Here is a 21,414-nt window from a genome sequence, read left to right on the forward strand (position 1 = left end):
TTAATTTTTTTTTCATTTCAGATTTTTTATACCGTACCTCGGTGGGGCATGATGAAAATCACCCAAAAACCAAATTTTGTGGGAATGATCGGTTCATGGGGGCCAAAGTTATGACCTCATGAATACATAATTAGGCCCATTGAAATCCAGGCATAATTGGATGGTACATAACATTTAGAACCAGGCAAATAATACATAGATTTCAAATAAGCTAGTTATGTATTCATGTGGTCATATCTTAAGCCCCCCATGGACCGATTCCAATCAAATGGGCTTGTAGAGGTATTTTATCATGCTTTACTTAATTATGGCATCCTAAATGGTGAAATGCAAAAACGGAAAATTTATGACGTCACACTTTGGTACTCTATATACAAGATCATGAATGTATGAATTTTCATCTCCAGTGGTACAATTGCAAAATATTATGATAGTAAAGTATATAGTGTAACGAACTCACCTTCTGTGCGCCAGAGAAGGCATGGTAGTACGCAGAAACATATGTCATGATTGACTTATCATCAGGCCTTGCAGTGTTTACCAAGTCTGTACAAGAAAGAATAGTAAACTATTTCTTAAACATTTTCCAGGCCCGTTGGAGCGGTGCAATTAACTCAGCGAAAAAAAACCCCACGTTTTGAATGTCGAATGGACATCAACATACGTGGAGACAGAGCCCATTTTTCATGGAAAATTAACTTGCTGATATTTTTGCTGTATGTTGATGAAATTTTCTCAAATTTACAGGACTTATTCAAAATAATAGTATCAATTTATCTTGAAAAAAAAATCATATGAAACAAGTAGTTTTCTTTTTTTGCTAACTTTCTATCTACCCTCAAACTTTTTTTCATACATATCCAAATGTCCATGCATGTGCTGCAAAACTCCATTCGTGTCAAAAGCTTGGCCTAACTTACATATGAATGGGAGTTATGCATGCTACAGCGACTTCACTGCACTGGCACTGCCTATGTCTGTGCTTCAGAACAGACAAAAAAAAGTGAGTACATGGGAATGAATACGGTAAATGACGTCTCTTGTTCAGTGGGGTTTTTTGGGGGTTGAAATTGCGCAGAGTTGGATCATTTCCAGACATATCCGCATGCCTGGCTTCTCAGAAAGGATTTTTCATACAAATTTTCTTTGATTGTTAATTTCAAATATAATTCCGATTTTCTTCATGAACAGAAAATGTGAAAATTATGATTTTTTGGCTACCTTATTCCACTTTTTACTTGAAAATTCTGTGACATTTCATTCATATATTACTCAAAAACAATATAATGAATGACATGAACAGTCAAAGAAACTATTTCGATCAGATTTATCGTAATTTGCAAGTTAGGACAATTTCACTGCGACACGCATGATCCTCCATCTTCATCATTATCATTGCTATCATTTTCCATGGTGCAAAATATGTTAAATAGGTAGTAATTCCCTGTCTAAAGAATCCCTGATAAATGGAAGAGTAAGAGAGGACAGGACTCACCTTCTACATCCAACATCCTGGGGATGTCCAGGTGCTCCTCAGCCACGGAGAATGCAAGATTCAAATTATGGGCGGGGTCATCCTGTATGATGGGGAGAAAACAAGGTCAACACCACACTGCCCATGACGGGCCACATTACAGTGCCCACCCAAGGCCACATATAGCATTGATTTAAAAAATAAAAAGGGGCCCAAAAATATAGCCAACAAACGGACAAATAGAAAATATTTACCCAAAAGGTACAAAAACATCTCATCAGAGCAACAGGGCCATATACAACATAACCCACAAAAGGGCATCACATTTAACATTACTAAAGAAGGGCCACATGAAAAACAGCCCACAAAGGCTCATAGAAATCATTAAAAACAGAGAAATGTTGCAAATGTTTGCAATTTCATTTTTGCTACAATATCAATAGATCCAAGAAACTGAGGCATGAAAATGGAGTTTTTTTGCATAAGAAATTGAGAGCATAGCCATATCATTAGAACCCCTCCTAAATCTGGTGGCAATTTCAAGAGGCGTTTCTAATAGCAGGATTTTTGTTTTCGTGAGTTTCGTGCTATTTTTAATGATCTTTAGAATTATTTACCACATATCAAGTCAGTCAATCTGTCCAAACATTAAAATTGTCATAGCTTTTAAGATCGTTTGTATACGAATTGCCTTTCCTTATATCCCCCTCCCACCATGTATCATGTACCGTATTCAATTTCAAAATGTACTGTTACTATGCTTTACATACAGTATGAATGATATAACATATTTTCATAATGGTAAAATGCATTATTACTGAATTTACATTATTGTGCATTGTGGCAAAATAAAAAAATTTTGATAAAACTGTTTAGTCTGCACTCGGACCACAAATAATAAACCCGATGGATGAATGCAGAGGTACATGAAGGAAACCAAAAGAAAAGATATAGATGGCAGCTCCTCACTGCACGTCATAACCCAATGACACATACATGGAGAAGAACGTAAGGTATGGTAACAGAACCCTTGGGTCTTCAGACATTCCACACCCCATCACAATCTCAGCTATTATCAACTGTCATGTTCATTAATAGAAATATATGAATGTTTGTTCTGAAATACATAAGGTCTTGCTCCCAACGATATCCTAGTCCTGATAATACGCTAATGATTACTTACTTTGTGTAGAGCATATTTTAGCTACAACAATAAATGACCTGGTCATGACTTGTAGACAATGTACATAATAGCGTGTGCATGTATTAAGGTATGTACATGTTCCAAGGATTTGTTCATTAAAATTGAATGCTTGTAGGCTTTACACACACTACACAAATTCTGGTAAGTCTGTATAAAAGGGGGTTATTGGGGAATGGTTACACAAGAATGGTGTATTTGGACCATTATTACTTAACAGCTTATATATTTGAATATTATCAGAAGTCGCTGATCAAGGTAATGTTAACATGTATCACAAGAAAAGGAACTGAAAAAAAAAATGTTCAAAGTAATGATTAATTGGTTTCTCTTCTGGCTTCCAAATGTCTGCAATTTCAAAGACACTTTTTTCTTTAAAATTTTGCCAGGGCATGCATTTGTATACTTTACAAGAAGGACTACCTGGGCTATTCACCCTTCCCCTGCAAAATCTGACCAAACACAACAACCCTTAACTCTTAATAATTGGCTTTGTAAATAGACAGCGGTGATCAGAAGGTAACCTTCAATGTGCCAAGTGTATTCACACACAAGCAGCTGCCATCATCCTAAATCCATTCTGATGAATGATACCTGCTTTAACCTTCTCTTTAATTCAATCGATGCCCTGGCTATTCTGGGAAACCCTGGCACGCATCTCAAAGACCAATGTCATCCATTAATTCAATGATGACAAGGGCTTTTTTAATTCTACTCCTACATGTTCAGTTACAAGTGTGGCGGGACTGCCCATGGATTCATGCATTACTTTCTTCCTACGTACGTTCTATGGTTCATATTCTGAAGGCGGGCTTTACAGAAGCCACGGTCTAAAGTCGTTGCTGAAATCACGGGAAGCCAAATGTTTCAAAACTTTTTGTTTATACTGTATATTTCATATGTTGAGTTGGCTAAACCAAACCAAACGTCTTTAAATAACTTGTTTTTCCATCCATTCTGGATTTTTTTAAATGAACCTGTTTTATCAATGGGCTGCAAAGACTGATAAACATCAACGATCAAGCTATTCAACAGTAATGGTGCATAACCCTAAATGCCCATGTACAATGGTCGTAAAATAGTGAAAACCAGCAATTTCTTGTTACAGTCTCAAATACCTGAATTAGATGCTTGCAATCCCTTCCATTTATAAAACCATCCCTAGCAAATCAATACCGCTTGAAATTACCCATCGTTTCTCTTGATATTGTGCTCATAACAAGGAGGTTTAAAATATCCTTCCTTTTATGTTCTTAACTTAATATCAGAGCTTTCAAATAGTTTCCTCAACTTCATAAGGTGACTTACTCAAAAATCATTACCAGCTTGTGAAAATGCCCCCTTCCTGAAAAACCCCTTCACTGATTAATAGTGTCCTTATTCTTTGCAAAGTCATAAAATCACTGTTTAAAGCAATGAACCTCCCTATTCAAATATTCACTAAAACCAAAAAAATGTTCTATTCTTGGCCATTTGATCAAGTTTCACGTTAAGCCTTTTTTTTTTTTTAAAAGGTCTTTGAAACTAAAGCATCAGTGCTCAAACTACTTCCAATCTTCTTGAAATCATTCAAATAAAGTCAATGAGTGTTTATATTGCTCTTAACCCCTTTGAAGAACATACTTGAAACCATAACACCTGATACATGTAGCATTAAATATTTTTCATTTAAGAGGAAATCCATCCCAACAAAAAATCGAATTAATGAAGAGAAAAATGAAAAAAGCACAACAATGAAAATTTAATTTAAAATCAATAATAAAATATGAAATAATGTCCAAACTGTTGTAAATATTTGTATTCTTGATAATTTGTTGTAATAAAAACATGAATATACAAACACCTCAAGAACTTGACACCTTAGATTCAAAACCCTTCAACACTGGAGATTTTAAACCTTTGACGTTCTTTCCCTTGAACATCAGGGATAAAAAAGGGCATGTACACTTTAGATTAAAAAAGCTTATAACATTGGAGTTTCCCAAGGATAAAAAAGCCTCAACCCCTCGACCCATATGCTGAAGTCCAGTTTAATTTAAGCCATGGTCCTACTCTGTGCTGAAACTGTGGGAAGCCAAAAAAATAGATTAACGTTGTTTTTCTTGTGTTTTCCTGTATTCTTTCCCCATTCTTAAATATTGTGCTTCCAAACGACTTTGAATTAATTGAGTACCAAAAGAGCTGATAAATTGAAGCTCTACTGTCAGAGATTTGTGTCACAAATGGCTATCCATGTTTCAACAACTTTTGACTGAAGTTTGAATTGCAGAGTTCAGAGTAGTAAGAACCCTCAGATATAAAACCCTTTAACAGTTGACATTCTAAGCCCTCTAACACCCAGGTCTGTTATGCCAATAGACTGTCTCCCAATGGACAGGGAGGGTTAGATATAAAAATAGCTTTAGTATATCAATGGCAATCTCTAAACCTCTTACACTTCTACACATATGTTCCAATATTCACATAGAAGTGGGGGTAAGGCAGCGATCGTGTGCTAGGGTGTATGCACTGAGCAATGTTGAATTCCAGGCATACCAAACAGGCTCATAGACCATCGGCAGCAGGAGATCTGAACATGCTCTGGGTGGTGTTTCATTAAAATATTCTTAAAGTTACGCATGATTTTAAGTGTGACTGGAACATATTCTTAGGTGAAAAGTCAGCTACATAGGGATATATCATTCAGCACAATAAAGCGTCGTCATTCGTGCATAAAATCATGCATAACTTTCGAACAGCTTTATGGCCCCAGCTGGCATAAGTTCAACATGGGATAAGGAAAGTTATTAACGGGGAAGTTCACCCTGAAGAAAACTGAGTTGTAAAAATAGCAGAAAAAATAATAAAAAATATTGGTGAAGGTTTGAGGAAAATCCGTTAAAGATTAAGAAAGTTATTAGAGTTCAAAGTTCTGTATTTGTGACGTCATAAACGAGCAGCTGCCCCATATGTTATGTAATATAAAATGCATGAATTTCAAATTTTGTATGGTTCCTGATGACTTAATTTTGTTTTCTATTCATGATCGGGTGTGAAATGATTTGTCTATTGATATACAAAAGGTACAGTGAAAACCATTTTCAATTTTCTGAGAAAATACATTTCATTGATTTTTTACCATTCGCTATGTAGGAATGCGGCTCGCATATGATGTCACAAACAAGTAATTGAAATTCTAATAACTTTTTAATTCTTTGATAACTTTTTCTCAAACCTTCAGCAGTATTTTTAATTATTTTTTCTACTATTTTTACAATAAACTTTTTGTCAGGGTGAACTTCCCCTTTAAGACTTATTGAGAACAGGAACTGAGCACTCGGATCTATGGATATCTCAACTATAATTAAAAAACATATATTTATCTAATTTCTTTTTATTTCCTTCCTCATTTTCATGAGATGAAGTTAATTAAACAATAACACTAGACTAATACAAAAAATTAATGTTTTAATTGAATATATGGTAAAAGGTACCCATTCTTTATTTCATAAATAAGAGGCCAACGTTGCCCACATGCAGTTGAAATAATATTCAAAGACAAAAAAAAAAAACCTGAGCTTGTTACCTTAGTACTTGACGTTACCTTCATTCCAAGTTATCAGACTCAACATCCTAAAGATGACCAAGTAAGATGTCCATGCCTCATCATGCTTCATATAATACAGGCATAAACACACCTTATCTCTATAACATTATTGTTCTTACATACATGCAAACTCAGTGGTATCCCGGAAGTGATAATGAAAATGGAAATGAATGTTTTTTTGTTTGTGTATTGATGTTGCTGTAACCATGCACTTTCGTGACTTCTGCTAAAAATAAGAAACCAACAGACTATTTAAAGCTCGGGCAGGTAAACAATACATATCTTAATCATATTATTTTAATTCAGGCAACTTAAAATAGAAGCTGAACGTATATATATATATAAATATAGGCTATGGCATACATCCATGATACAATTACCATGCATTCTCATGCAAAGTTGTTGCTGTTTGAATTTTTCTTTGACTTGTGTACATTGCAAAATGTGGATGGTTTATTTTTCTTATAATAATTTCTCAATCAACTTTTCAAAACATTTTTCTGAGAATGATGTGTATTTATTCAACCTTTTTTCTACAGGTTTCAATAAAATTTGAATGAAACATTCTGGCTTAGAAAAAGTACCATCATAAACATTTTCAAAGGATTATCAAGTGTGCAGGAAAATGGGTTAGAATTTAATTGAAAATGAGGCAAACAATAAAGCAGCGCATGATATTCATTTATTCCCAGATAAAATGAAACTGATCATAAAGCTAATCCCAATATTTTGTAAAAAAGTTAAGTGACAAATGGCTACAAACATTCCTGCACGTTCATGTAAAAGAAAGATTTAAAAAGGTACCAAATGAATGCAATGAACTTTGGTGAAGTACATGGAAAGAAAAAGATGAAAATGATCTTATAAAATGAGGTGCATCATGCATTTTGAATGTCCCAGACAGCAAGGTGAACATACGGTTCCAAGTAACAGAAAATGTTGTTCACCATACTATTTTCGAAGATTTCTAATAAAATTGACATTTAAAACAAATGACCAATAGTTTGACATAATTTGTGTAACGCCACTATTGTACCTAACTTCAACCTCTGAAAGCTGGAAAATGATGGAAATGATGCAAGCATGAATGTGTGTAAGAGTGAGAACCGAGATACCAAAATGAGATTTACAGAGTTAGTGGCCTAGACAGAGTGCAACAAGGGAATTCCCCTAATATCAGGAGATCTTTACACAATTTCATAATTGTTTTCCTTTTTATTATTGCAAAAATGAAATTTTGAGGATTTAAAAAGCATAGATTTTTTTATTGTTTCAAGACAAAATGATCCATCATAAAGAATTTTTAGCTTTGTTTATGTATTAACATCCTACTGATATCCTTTAATGAAGAAAATCACTCAAGAAGCAAGAGACAGTGATGTTGATGGATCAAAAACCACTTCCCGCCCATAGAGATTACATGTGTGATGGAAAGGTTTTGATCTCCTCACTGTCTCAATAAAAACTTGATGTTGCACTCTGTCATTCCAACGCAATATAAACAATAGTGTGGTAGAGATAGGATGCGGATCAGCCAAATTTGAGCCCTCCTCCCCATCAACCCAAGTCAAACAACACTTCTCGTCTACTTCTCATGATATGCTCCAAATTGGCAACATCCAGGTTTGCATTTCATGAAGTCATTTGTCAGTGCGACTTTCTCAAAAATCTGCATAAGGTATCATAATCCTTGAATCTAATAGGCAGAGTGTAAAAGTATCCATGTAAAGCACTGACAAGATGATTCATGAAACACCCCCAGGAGAGACTGCGGAAGTGTTGCAGGACTTAGGGCTTCCAGGAGAGGAAAGCTGCAGGAAGAGACCAGCCAATGAGGTACAGATATCCTACATACCTTCTTTAGTTTGCTGTAGTCCAGGAGATCTGGGCGATGCCTGTGGATCAGGGCACAGAACCCAAGGCCATCCTTCCAGCTGGAGATGGTCAATCAGGGTGTGCAGTCAACGGTGTGGCAAGGTGGCCGGAGAGGGAAAGAGGGAGGGAGGGGGGTAAGAAAGGAGGATCAGGTAGTGGACAGGGGTGCAGTGGGCATTCATTGAGGGGAGGTGGTGGATATCAAGAAGCATGAAGGGGTAAGGGTGAGGCATAGGGTGGGGAAGGGTATGAGAAGCAACAGGTAAAGGAAAATAATTAAATGAGGAAAGTGAATAGCCAGAGGTAATTGTGATGATCAGTAACGGTTCAAAAATGAAAAACAAGTGAATAGTAAAAGGAAAGGAGATGGGTATCATGATTATTCCAAGAATGGAAGAAAAATGAAGGACAAAGAAATTAGATTTTGAATGTGAAGGAATGGGGGTGGTAAAGATGGCAATGGAATATTGAGATATGGATAAAATCCACACAAATGGGGTAATTGGAGAGAAAAGATAAAAAAGATAATTAGTACACTGAAAACGTTTCAATGTGACAAACTTTACAATTTTGTTCAGTTGTGTGTATATGTGACTTACTTGTTATTTCAACTTTAGATGAATGGCATTCTGCTGTTAAAATTTAGTTCTGTATTTGCATAAAAATTCATATGATACAAATATTTTCAAACAATATTTTTACTTGAAAATCAAGATAAGTTCCACTTTTTGACCACAAATGAAATCTAATCCAACATGCTACATTTCAATAATTACCGGTACCTAATATGGCAGATGACTATAAAGATATTACAGAGTAATTCCGACAAAAACAAGTACATAATTCTAATAAGATGATTTCAAATTTTCAGCAATGACTATTATCTAGTGGCCTGTATATTTTGAATAAGTTTAAGATTTCCTTTCAGTCCAGCAGTAGCTGAGCAGTGAGCATAATTTGAATTTTTGATTGAGACACCTACTGTACAAGTATGAAGACGACATGGAGAATTATCACATACATTGTTTGAAGTTTTGATGCTACTAACACTTAGATAAAGGGAGCAATCTGATTCCACAGCAGCTACACTAATAACACTTATCTGCAGACAAATATAAGTTTGAGCCATGAAGGATAGCACCTCAAGTTAAAGCCCATCTGCATCACATATCCATTTAGGGGCTGCTCAACTTACTGGCAAAGTCTAAAAAAGGCAGCTTCAAGACTGGTTGATCTCTACATGCCTTGCCCCAAATTTCAGGGTTTAGCAAACAGTTAACGGGGACAAAACTTGTCTCGGTGCAGAGTGTGTTTCTCTGGCACTCCCAGTATATTTGAAATTTGTGTGACTGTTTGAAAATACACAAATTCATTTGAAGTCTAATGGTTATATGATGCAGACTTACAAATTAATTCTTTGGGTTCCTACTGCCTGATAGATACATTTTTTTCTTTATTCTTTGATTTCTGAGCCCCCTCTTGTATAACATCCCAGGGCCCAGTCTTAAAAAGAGTTATGACTGATCCATTCAACCTCAACTATATGGAAATCCATCAATGTCATAATTTTTCTTACAGGAAAATTGCACAATGTCCTCTCGAAATCATACAGAGACATAATGAATTTTCAAGAAAACTATGAATGTAGGAATATATCTATGAAAAAAAGGATTTTGAACAAACATGCATTTTATATGTTAATGTTGCTGGCTTTCCATAGTTCTTGTTGATTGGATCAATCACAACTCTTGTAAGACAGGACCCAGATCTACCCTTCCCTGTGTGTGATAGCTCTATATAAATATGACTGATGGATACAGGATTCTTTATATACCAGTACCTGGGTATAGACTTTCCTCCCCTGTATTTAGTTCCTGCTCTTAGTAAGATAGTAACCTCTTCAATTAACCCTCAAAATATGATATGAACTTTACGGTATGGTTTTCATTTCCCTTTTCAATTCACATACAGTACTACAGTTCTAACAACTTGACTTTGTTTTACAAAATATACTAAGGAAAGTTTGCTTTTGAATCATCATATCTCTTGAGCAATGAATTGTTATCCCTTTATCAGATAATTCAATCAAAGGAATACCTAAATATAAATTTGTTTATAATGGTAAAAATAACAATAAAGTTTGAGTTAATTTTAAAGACATTTTGAGAATTGAAATAAGGAAGTTTGAAGTGTTTCCACATTCCAATAAATCAAACAAAAGTGACAACTTCAATCAACATCAGGTTGGTGTTTCATGAAGCTGTTCGTAAGATACGAATGACTTTACGCACGCCTGGTGACCCCTTCTTGGGCTAGATGATACATCCCTGTCATTCATTTAGGACATAGGAACACGTTCCAGTCGTTCGTAAAGTTGTGCGTAACTTTACGAGCAGCTTTATGAAACACCCACCTGGGCCCTGTACCATGAAACATAGCTAGTGATCATGTGGATGTTTCACTGATTGATAGCAGTGATTATTGTGTATGATCACATGTAAAGTCAGCCCTGTGATCGATTCCTAAGATTTATATTACAAGGCCCTGCTCTCTTTACACATTTCTTTATAGACTGGTCTTTTTTTTTCAATTGAATAAATATCCTTTCGCTCAAACTCTGTGCCAACTTTTTATTTTTGCACACTTCCTTCTTGCTTCAATACCGAGACAGTCCCTTCACTTAGAAATAATCTGTTCATAAGTTTGTTGGTAAAGTTACAGGGGCATGAGTTCACATACAAGTATATGAACTTATTAAAATGTGAATCTAAAGCCTTTTTGTTTTACAAGGTTTTTACTATTGCATGAAATGAAATGAAAAGGACCATTCAACTTGGATTATGGCATAAAATATTCTTAGCGGTAAAAATATTCAAAGTTTACCAAATCTGACTAAAAATATTGAGGAACAGGCATTCATGTTGCTGAGGGGCTTGTACACCATCTAGATGTACCTCAGTGTCACATAAAGACAACTTTCTGAGGTATATGAACTTGGAGTGACACCCTTCAAACTCTCAGCTTTCAATTGATGGAAGTAACAACATTTCTGAACAATGCATTAGAAATTACCAAAGAAATCAATCTTCCATATGTTATGCCTTGTCTGAGCTAGATCTTCTGACAAGAATTTTACCTTTTGCTTGTCTTCTGCATTGTAAATGTGTTTACATAAAGTAGATACACATGTAGTAGTGCATGAGAAAAACTTTTGAGGTATTTTAGATTTGGTGGATAATGTACAATTTTCATCTGGGGCATACATGTATTTTACTTCAGATATACTTCCTTTTCATGCCCATATGATAGCATATCGCAAGAAATCCTTTTTGTTTCACAGGTATTTCCTCTTCAGTACTCAGAAGGTAATGATATATATATTTTTTTAGTTCTGAAGGGATTAATGCCTCCTTCAGACTGGCTTGAAATGCCTCCAGCCTAATAAACCTAGATTTTATTCCCCCAATTACATCCCATTTGCATGATCGTTAAGTTATTTATGGGTACTTAAAGGAATCCTGCATAAAGAATGAACTATTATTCAGGCTTGTTAAGACCCCCTAACAGTTCATAGGGAAAGGCAGCATATCCTTAGCATTTTGCTTCTCACCAGTACACAACATTGTTTTCTTGTCATTAATTAATTCAAGAATCATCTGCCAACTGATATTGTCCAAGTTTACGGATATTTCAAATAAAATTACTGACTTCATCAATTTTTGAAGTTCTGTGTATATATTTTGGCTGATCAGTTCATTTGCAGGTTTATCATCAAATTTTACTTTTAAAATTTTTCATCAAAAACAAAGCCTTATCAAAGTAATGAACAGTTTAATGTACTGCTAACATTACATCATGCTGACTAAGGTGTTTCGTTGATTCATCTCAAACATAAATTTGCAAGGAATGTTGTACACCTGAAACCTGCTACATCATAACGCACCTGGGGGCCGTTTCATAAAGCTGTTCGTAAGTTAAGAGCGACTTTAAGAACGACTGGTGATTCTTTCTTGTGGTCAATGGTATACACCAAAATGTTCATTAACGATGATTTAGCGCATAAGAAAGGATCACCAGTCGTTCATAAAGTCGCTCTTAACTTACGAACAACTTTATGACACACCCACCTGGAGACCGTTTCATAAAGCTGTTCGTAAGTTAAGAGCGACTTTAAGAACGACTGGTGAACCTTTCTTACGCGCTAAGTAATCACCAATGAACATCATTTACCACAAGAAAGGATCACCAGTCGTTCTTAAAGTCGCTCTTAACTTACGAACAGCTTTATGACACACCCACCAGTAATGGTAACTTTTCAGGCCAATGGACATTTATCACTACCATATTAACAAAGCCAAGAAAAGTTTCAATGGTAGTACCCATTGATAGAAACAATGAAAATGTATACAGTGAATAAATTGCAAAAGACCCAAAGAATATCAGATTTTAGCATTTTTTGCATTTGTATTTGGTCCCATTTCCTTTGTAGTTTGATGAAAATAAAAGATTTTAGTAATGTTTCCTTTAACTTAACAAGAAATAATCAATGGCTTAAAGGTGTACTTAAACAGATAATCTGACTTCCATAAATAGTTGTTGATTAATGACTGGCTGTTAGTACATAAAAATAGCATATAAACTTGATAGTAATCAGAAAAACAATTCTCATGTCTTTATCAAAGACTGATTTTCTTTTCTTATGATGCCATAATCTTTTCTGGCTAGACTCTGGGAGAAAAGACTAGTGGAGACCTAGGCCCGGATAAATTGTTTTACTTAACCATACAAAGATTTATGACTTACAGGACCAGGTTCACAGCCCAGAATTAATTTCAAACTTAAATATTTCATGGGAAAGGGGTTCTGCATGTAAACAATCATTTTTATTTTTTATTCATTATTATTATTTTCCTTTAATCTTACTTCATTTTTTCATCTTATTTCCTTGTTTAATTTTCTTTATTTTTTCATTTTATTTATTCATTTATTTTTTATTTATTTATTTTATTATTATATATATATTTTTTTTTTGAGGGGGGGATATGCTGTGCGGCGAAACAGAGCAATGTGCATGTTTAGATGCAAAGCTCTGCCGCACTTGTGTCTACAGTGAGGAAAGGCCAAACCAAGCTTTTCTTTTGCTGCGGCCGACACTTGCCTTCAGAGGTGGGCCAAATCATCAGCAATTTTTTGTTTTGATTACATAAATTGAATTTGGCAGAAGCTTTTTCCCTCTGTAAACAGGGTCCCAGTCTTCAACCACTCCCAAACTAGTCTCCAGAGCACTACCTTCACCGGTGAAGACTTAATTTTCTGTCAATTTAGTAAAACATCTTCCTGATCATCCTGGTATGAAAAAGTCCGCCAGAAAGAGAATTCCTTTGAGTTCATCCAACCAATTTTTTTTCCCATTTCACCTGCTTATTTTCAACAAGTCGTGGTAACTTGAGGGCATTGCATCCTCCCACGACACACTGAATTAGATGAATCATTTCAGGATGGTCCGGCTATCAGAGTTCATGTACAATAGTTTATGGTTACACCCTGAAGTACTCTTTGATTGTTACGGGTTAAGCATGAAAAATATAATTTACTCTGAGAAACGTGAAATTCACAATTCATGCACGATACAGGTCCCCATAAATATGCATAATTTGATGAATTTTCAGCAGAATTTTGTTTAGAAATACTTTCTATTGACAAACAGACATGCCATGAAATTTAAATGAGTACAAATGACAGCATATTTGACATCTTAAATCCACACACAGATCATTCTGTTAGTCATACTGATATTGATTGCATATTGAATGTGTGTGTGTGTGCCTGGACCATCACGAGCCTCATGCATTCAAGGAAACTCCAAACCACCTTTCACTTCATCATGCATTACAGAATTAATGCACACTGCTGGAAGAGAGGTATCAACAAACAAACACATCTGACATTTTCTTTCTAATTAAGATCTTTCAATGCATTGTAGGATATTTTAGTAGTTGAGGAAAATATAAATGTTCCTACAAACTTATACCTCAGTCACATTTGCTCTATGGCGGCCGTAAGGCAAGTCGAAAACAGCCGTTTTAACAACTACATATAGGTGGTTTGAATAAACATGAATAAAAATGAATAAAGCAGCTGTTTTCGACTCGCCATAGAGCAAATGTGACTGAGGTATTATTCTGAGTGAAAGATATTTAGCAATACCCTTGGACGTCCAAACTGGTCTTTTATCAGACTCACACTCCTCACATAATACAAGATTCTTATTACAGGTACAACATATTACATACAGGAATCATGATACATGTTTCTGCGGTCCCTATTTGACTACTGTGGTCTACATGTATATTAGTATATATTCTAATCTTAATAATTCTACCAGCTCCAACTATCGTACATGACAAATCAAATATGACAAAAACCTGTTGCTTGTATCTGCATCTTCGTTCAGTGTTTAACTTCACTTTTTGTGGCACCTTATGCAAACAGGCATGGAGGTAGAAATGAAATGTAGGAAGCATGAGAGAGAGCGCAAGTCCTGCATATATTTCACTATTTTCTGATCGAGATTTGTTCAAAAGTTGTGTTAACAGCATAATTTTGCCAATTCTTCTTAAAATATGTGTGTTTTTTTAAGTTGAATTACTCAAGAGGAGAAGAAAGTAAGAATTCCTAAAACTCAAATTTTGTTTTCTTTTAAACCCTGAATTGCTGGAAAAGGGTTGAGAAAGAAGAATTTTGTGGGAGTCTTTTAAGATTTTGTTTCAGTCACCTCATATGAAAGTCCTTGATGGCTACGTTCTTGTAGGGCGCGGTTTTACGCTGACACCATAGTAAGAGGCCGTCTCTGGCGGTAGTATCTGTGCATGAGATAACACAAACTTGAAAATCCAACATGAGGGGAACAAACAAACGAGCCATGCCATGCGTTAAATCTAGCACTTTCCTATTTGAATCTGCATACTAAAAGGTAGGAAAATGCTGTATGAAAAATAGGTTTGGGGTTAGATGACGAGTTAGACATACATTGTAATTGCAAAGATGTAGGAAAGAAAACATGCAGAAGAGACGATGACCCAGTGTGATGCATACACAGTAAAAACGCTGTTTAAACATTTATACAATTACTCTACGAACCTCACAGAAGTTGTTTAAAGAACAATGCTTGATTAATCAAGAATTGAATATTAAATTTAATATTTTTTGCTTAAGATTTTAAACACTTGTTAAATATGTTTAAACCACTACTGTAATGTTCATATAGCAAATTGCATTAAAAAAAATTTAAACAGCAATTTTACTGTGTATTGTATGTTCAAATGGAAGTAACCTGGGGGGAAAAAAATGTTTAGGTTAGTGACACAGCAGTATCGTTTACCTCACGCAAATGTTTCCTTGTTGTTTTACAACAACAATTTGTTTACCTATTGTGGAAGTTCTGGATGTTGACGTTTCTGTAGGGGGCAGTCTTGCGCTTACACCACAGCAAAAGGCCATCCTTGGCAGAGTGATCTACATTGCAGGAGCGGCATACAGGGTTAAGAGTGAGCAAGGGTGGTGTGTGTGATAGAGAAGAGACAAGTGTTCAAGAAAAGATGATCTGACTAAGATAGACTAGTCGGATCAATGGAAGATTATCCCGGTTGAGATGAGTTTAGATGGTAAGTTACAAACACTTGCTTACCTTGGTATTAACTTAATTAATATAAAAAAATAATCCGTATCTTTTAAACAATGTACAACAAAACTTGGCTATGTTAAGATATTTTTGCACAACAGTTGTTCTTCTTTTCATCAGGGCCTATAGATACAAGGCATTGTGCTTTAAGTCTAAAAAGAATGTCAAAAGTATGAAGACAAGCTAATGACATCATAATGACTTAATTGTTAGGTCAAGAGTTGGTGAGTTCAACTCTGTACAAAATTTAATTATCACTAATATCTTTTGATAAAAATATATGATTTGTTGAGTATAAAGTACAGTAGTATGGCAAACTGACAATAACAAGTTTTCCTGCCTCTCACATTTTTGACACCTCATATCTTATAGGCTTTGTACACTGAAATTACAGGGTTTTTTTAAACGGAGAGGCATTTACACACTCAAAATCATCTGTTTTTGGGCAGAAAAAGAATCTGAACAAAGTGACTAAATAAGAAAAGTAGAAAGTTGGTCAGAAAGAAGGTCTTGACGGGTGAAATGTATCCTCAGAAAAATGGTTACACAAGCCACTATAATCAAAGATGGAAGGTGACCATTTGTAGGAGAAATCAACTTGTATTAGGCTGACATTAAGAGACATAGACAGATTATCAAGGAGTGACTATACAGGTTATACCTCATTCACATTTGGTTTACGTCTACGGCGGCCTATATGTAGCTATTGCAAAAAATGTTAAAATGTCTGTTTTTGACTCGCCGTACGGCCGCCGTAGATCAAATGTGACTGAGGCATTAGTCACTACATAAGTTAGTCAGAGAAAGTGAGAACATAGAGATTAGTATCACACAATACCTCATCAGTTTTACTGACAATTAGTGATGACATCCATGAATCATATGATTTAGGGTTGAAATCCAAAATCTCCACATTGTATTTCCATGTTGTATGTTTATTAGTGTGTACGTTCTTTGGATACATACTCACGTCTACAATATGTACAGTATTGCACAATCATATTATGAAAAAAATCTACCCAATCCTGTGGCTCTTTCAATTATTAGCTCTCCTCAATTTTTCATCTACAATATTAAATAAATATAGGATGTGGACTACAGATAATGGTGAAGATGACATAAAATAATACAAAATGAAATTAATGCACATAACATAGATAATAAAAATGCAAAAACAATAACTGACAAATTACCCTCCCCCAACACCCTAGCTGCATTTCATATAAAATCCAAATGAACTCCTAGATGATCTGAAATATTCAAGTAGATTTATTTTGAGAATTTCAAAATGAGTTGATCCATGTAAGTTCTTCCTTTCATACAGTCCAAATCACAAAAACTGCAAATAACAAACAAACAAAAAATTGAAAAAAATGTGCCATTTCATACTTATTTAAATACTTTTCTGTTGGTCTATCCTTTGTTATGTGAAACTAATAGGAGATCAAAGTCACTGTGATTGTAACAGGGCAACTCCTCCAGGACAATGCCCCACATCCTGACATATCACACTTCGTCAGAGATTACCTCACCCAAAAATGCAACTCATCTGAAGACAATCTGTAAGTCACCAGGGGGGGGGGGGAGTGACAATTGCTCCGGGCTTCATTTTGTCTAAGCTGTAGGGTTAGGGTTGGGTTGCATTCGGGTTTTATGTTAGGCTGAGGGTTAGGTTTAAGGTAGGGTAGCATTTAGTCTAAGGGTTGGAGTTAATAATTCGAATAGTGTGTGGAATTCAGAGCAGAGCAATTATCCCCCAAAGCAAATGTCATGTAACTCGAGGGGCTTTCTCCTGAGGGGGGGGGGGGGGGGGTCAATGGCATGGGTTATCGATGGCATGTCAGCAAACTTGCCATTTATAAGGTTTTATCAATTTTGTGAAAGACGGGCTGGGTGTTAATCTTGTTCATTTGATAATGGTTTTGGCTTTTGAAAAGGAAGATATCAAGGTCAAAGGTCAATTAGTGCTTCTCTAAGTTGATTGACCTTTCAGATATTTCTACAAAGCAAGGAAAGGAGCAATAGTAAATTATTAACACAATCACGAAAATACATTCAAAATATTCATCACAGCGTTATGACAATCACCATGCAACTGATTGACATACATGTATCTTTATTCTTTCTATTTACCGGTAAAAGAATAAAAAAATCAAAGAAAACTTTTCTTTTCTTTGACATTGTGAAACCAAGTTCAGCTCACACGACTGACAAAAGAGTTTCCATTATGTTGCTTCAATGAAACTAAAAGGTAATGTATGTCATAGAGGAGCTACAATATGAACTTCCTTTTGAAAATGTGTTCTGCAATAATCTGTGGTTTTAAGTATGCAATCATTGTATGTATTTTTCAAGCCTTTTTTAATTTTTTACATTAGATAATGTTTAATGGAAACTGAAACTCATTGTCATCTTCAAGAAGTTTCAATTTGTTATTAATTGTATAATTTATGACATGCAAGCAATTTTGCAGTATATAAATCATGCTTAATTTGGAAGAAACCATGCAATGACATGCATTAAGACAAATTGATTTCTCCTTCATCTCATAAAACCAAAAGGTAGTTAAGAGACAATTTTTTTAAAGCAATAGTAAAAGTCAAATATAAATGATCGAATTTTTCTTCCCAATGATTAATTTGGGTCTTTGGGATAAATTGAACACTGTATGAGGATAGAGCTTATTTCCAATATCTAAGTAATGGAAATACAGCACTTCCAAGCAGGGTGTGTACAATACAAAGATTTAATTTCAATAAATTCATATTTTGTAATGTTCACGACCCTGCAATCCAGGTAAAGGTACTAAATAGTCAGTAGAAGAATTTCCTTCATCATAATAAACTTCTTTGACCGATTCCCAATCTCATGCTTATGAAACAGATGCTTCCATCCATACAGGGCCCCAATCGCACGGAACTAAGTTACTTTTATGGGAACTTTGCTATCAAACTACCATGGTAACAATGCCAAGCAGCCAATCAGAATCAAGGATTTCAAAGAAGTTACCATTGGAAGACAAAGTTACCACAACAGTAATTTTGATGCAATGTGGTCCTGATTTGGACTTGAAATGGAATGCATGTCACATATTGTCACCCAGTGATATTTCATAAGATCCATTGTTTGCTATAGATCTATAAGCTTCTTTGACCTTTGACCCCAATTTTTAATGTGCATACATAGATGCATTTCCCCCACCTTCTATTGAGATGTCCTGGATAGCAAATCGTAGGATGATGGTCCAGATCATACCCAAGATCATCTTTAGATTCTGATCCACAATTTCTGGTAGTGGGAAGAAAAAAAAAATTTGATATACACACAAAGAATTACAAACTAGCACAATAATACAGCATAAAATGGTATTTATAGGGGTGTGAATGGTCTGCAATTTCTCAGAATAAAAAAAAATTAAAGTACCAGAATGTTTAATAATATTTTCTTTTCCATAGCATAGACATCTGTACATATAATATCTCTAAAGGGGGTGTTGTAAGAAAATATTTGCAATCAATCGCAAATATTCTGTTGCAATTTTACAATTGATTGATCACTTTTAACTGTAGTAAATCAGATTATACTCCTTGTTTCATGGAGCAGATTAGCAATCAATCGCAAATTTGCAATTAATTGCATGGCATATGCTTGATTTCGGGAATGAAAAATAGACTTGCAATTGATCGCAAGTTTCTTGCAATGCCCCATAAGTGTATTTTACCTCAGTGGTGAATTGCTTCTCTGATCCCAGGTGCTTAAGATTCCATTTATTTATTACAAATCAAATTAACATACCCTGAAACCTGAGCCGACAACTTTGCAAATGTAAATTTTGGTTATTAATTGATAATTTAATCAATTATAGGACTGATGATGCTAGTATGTGGTATAGCGCCCTCTATCATTCATACCGATATAATTTTTCATTATCTGCTTATCCATTCATCCAAAGCTTTGGTAATTATGGGTCATTAAAGCTTCACTTTAGTTTTCATAAATTCCCCAATAACTGTATGTCATTGTTCCAATTCATTAATAGATGAATATACACGCTCTAGATGATAAGGACATAAAAAATTTGGTAAATTTGATAAATTTGGTGGTTTAATACAAAAATCTAATATGATTGGGTCCCCAATGCCTCAATCAAAATATAATAACTGCATATTGTTGTCTTTATTATGTAAAACCACTTCTCCAGCATAGAATGAACTGAATATTTCTGTAAATAATCTTTGTAACTTTCTGTTATTCTATACTAAAACTGAAAGATATATCAAAGTTAAGAATCATACCTTCTGCACCAATGGATACAAGCTTCACTCCTTTTGAACTGATGTAGTCAAGAGCCTTGTTCACGTTTGCAATCTTGTGGACGCGCATCTTTCCGCGGTCTGGTTTCGGAAGTTTTTCACTTGAAATCACTTCAAGGAGGGTCAGAAGTTTGAGACCATTGCAAAAGTCTTCTGAGATCTCTTTGATCTCGGCGTTGGCCTTCCTCAAGTGGGAGTTGCACCATGCTGTAAATGTCTGTATTCAGAGAGAATAAGAAATGCCCTGTTAGAGGTCACATCAGATTGAATAAGACCAAGATGATCAAAAGTTGAACATTTACATTTGATCATATATTTTATATTGATACAAGCTACGCAAGCACCAAATCAGTGAGTCTACGTACTTGCATTGGCTGACCATTTTGAATTGATGAGTCTATACTGTTAATGTTAATTAATTTACATAAGGCTCATTAGTATAGTAACCTCAATTACAGGTATGAATTTAGTGCCATTACTTATGAAAGTCCACATTCATCATTGGACATTTTCTCAGTATACTTGCTCAAGATACACAAAATCTGCAGAAACCATGGTTTAAAACCAGATTTAATACCACCTTTTTGAATTTGGGCCATCATGTTTCATCACTTCGAATAGATTTAATTGTTCGAGTACCAAAATGATAAATTGTACATCTATTTTTTACAGACACATGTACGTATTATATGCATCTCATTTTAATAGTTATACACCGTTAAGACCGCTGATTTGTGCTACTGCTTTCATTATGGGCTTACACTGACATGGAATGATCTCTTCCTGCATGAAGCCATTAGAACATGTACATGTACACTTGACTCGCTTTTCATATTCACTCCCATTTCACGCTGTGTTTCACCCAACAGTGTCAGACCTTGACATTCCATACTTTACAAATATAGAAATGGCTTTTAACCCTCAGCAGTTTCAGCATTTGAACTGGAAAAAAAACAAAGAGGGAGTGATTCATGCTCTACCCCCCCCCCCCCCCCGCCAAGAAAAAGAGAATGCGGAAACATATGAATCATTTGTTCTTTTAAATGAAAGTAAACATTACAATAATTACAATAATCATGGATCTTCTTTCATACTTATTTTCCGGAAATATTCATTTCCATAATGAAAGTCAAGGCTGAAAATAACCTATTGAATATCAAATATATGTACTATGGACAATACATGTTTAGTATGTGTATGTGAGTTATCCTGTTCTGAACATTATCTTACATGTATGTCTTTCTAACACATCTGATACAAATTTTCGGCTCCACAATCACAAAA

At 35.0% G+C, this 21,414-nt stretch overlaps 1 protein-coding gene across 2 annotated transcripts in view; it reads right to left on the reverse strand.

Annotated features, from left to right (window-relative positions):
* The window catches only part of LOC129264609 (alpha-actinin-like), a 39,576-nt gene extending 18,592 nt beyond the window's left edge, over window positions 1–20,984 (reverse strand). Inside the window, exons 1-6 of one of the 2 annotated variants that reach the window (XM_054902513.2) lie at window positions 20,113–20,984; window positions 19,019–19,105; window positions 14,912–14,999; window positions 8,117–8,195; window positions 1,496–1,577; window positions 461–546 (exon numbers count right to left, since the gene is read on the reverse strand). In XM_054902513.2, the coding sequence (XP_054758488.1) occupies window positions 461–546; window positions 1,496–1,577; window positions 8,117–8,195; window positions 14,912–14,999; window positions 19,019–19,105; window positions 20,113–20,200 (510 nt within the window). In that variant the 5' untranslated portion in view covers window positions 20,201–20,984. Of the gene's footprint in view, window positions 1–460; window positions 547–1,495; window positions 1,578–8,116; window positions 8,196–14,911; window positions 15,000–15,563; window positions 15,652–19,018; window positions 19,106–20,112 lie in introns of both variants that reach the window. The other variant, XM_054902512.2, reaches the window with a different exon arrangement.
* Window positions 20,985–21,414: the final 430 nt, after the last annotated feature.

This window comes from Lytechinus pictus, chromosome 7 (genome assembly GCF_037042905.1).
Source record: "Lytechinus pictus isolate F3 Inbred chromosome 7, Lp3.0, whole genome shotgun sequence".
Classification (NCBI taxonomy): Eukaryota; Metazoa; Echinodermata; class Echinoidea; order Temnopleuroida; family Toxopneustidae; genus Lytechinus; species Lytechinus pictus.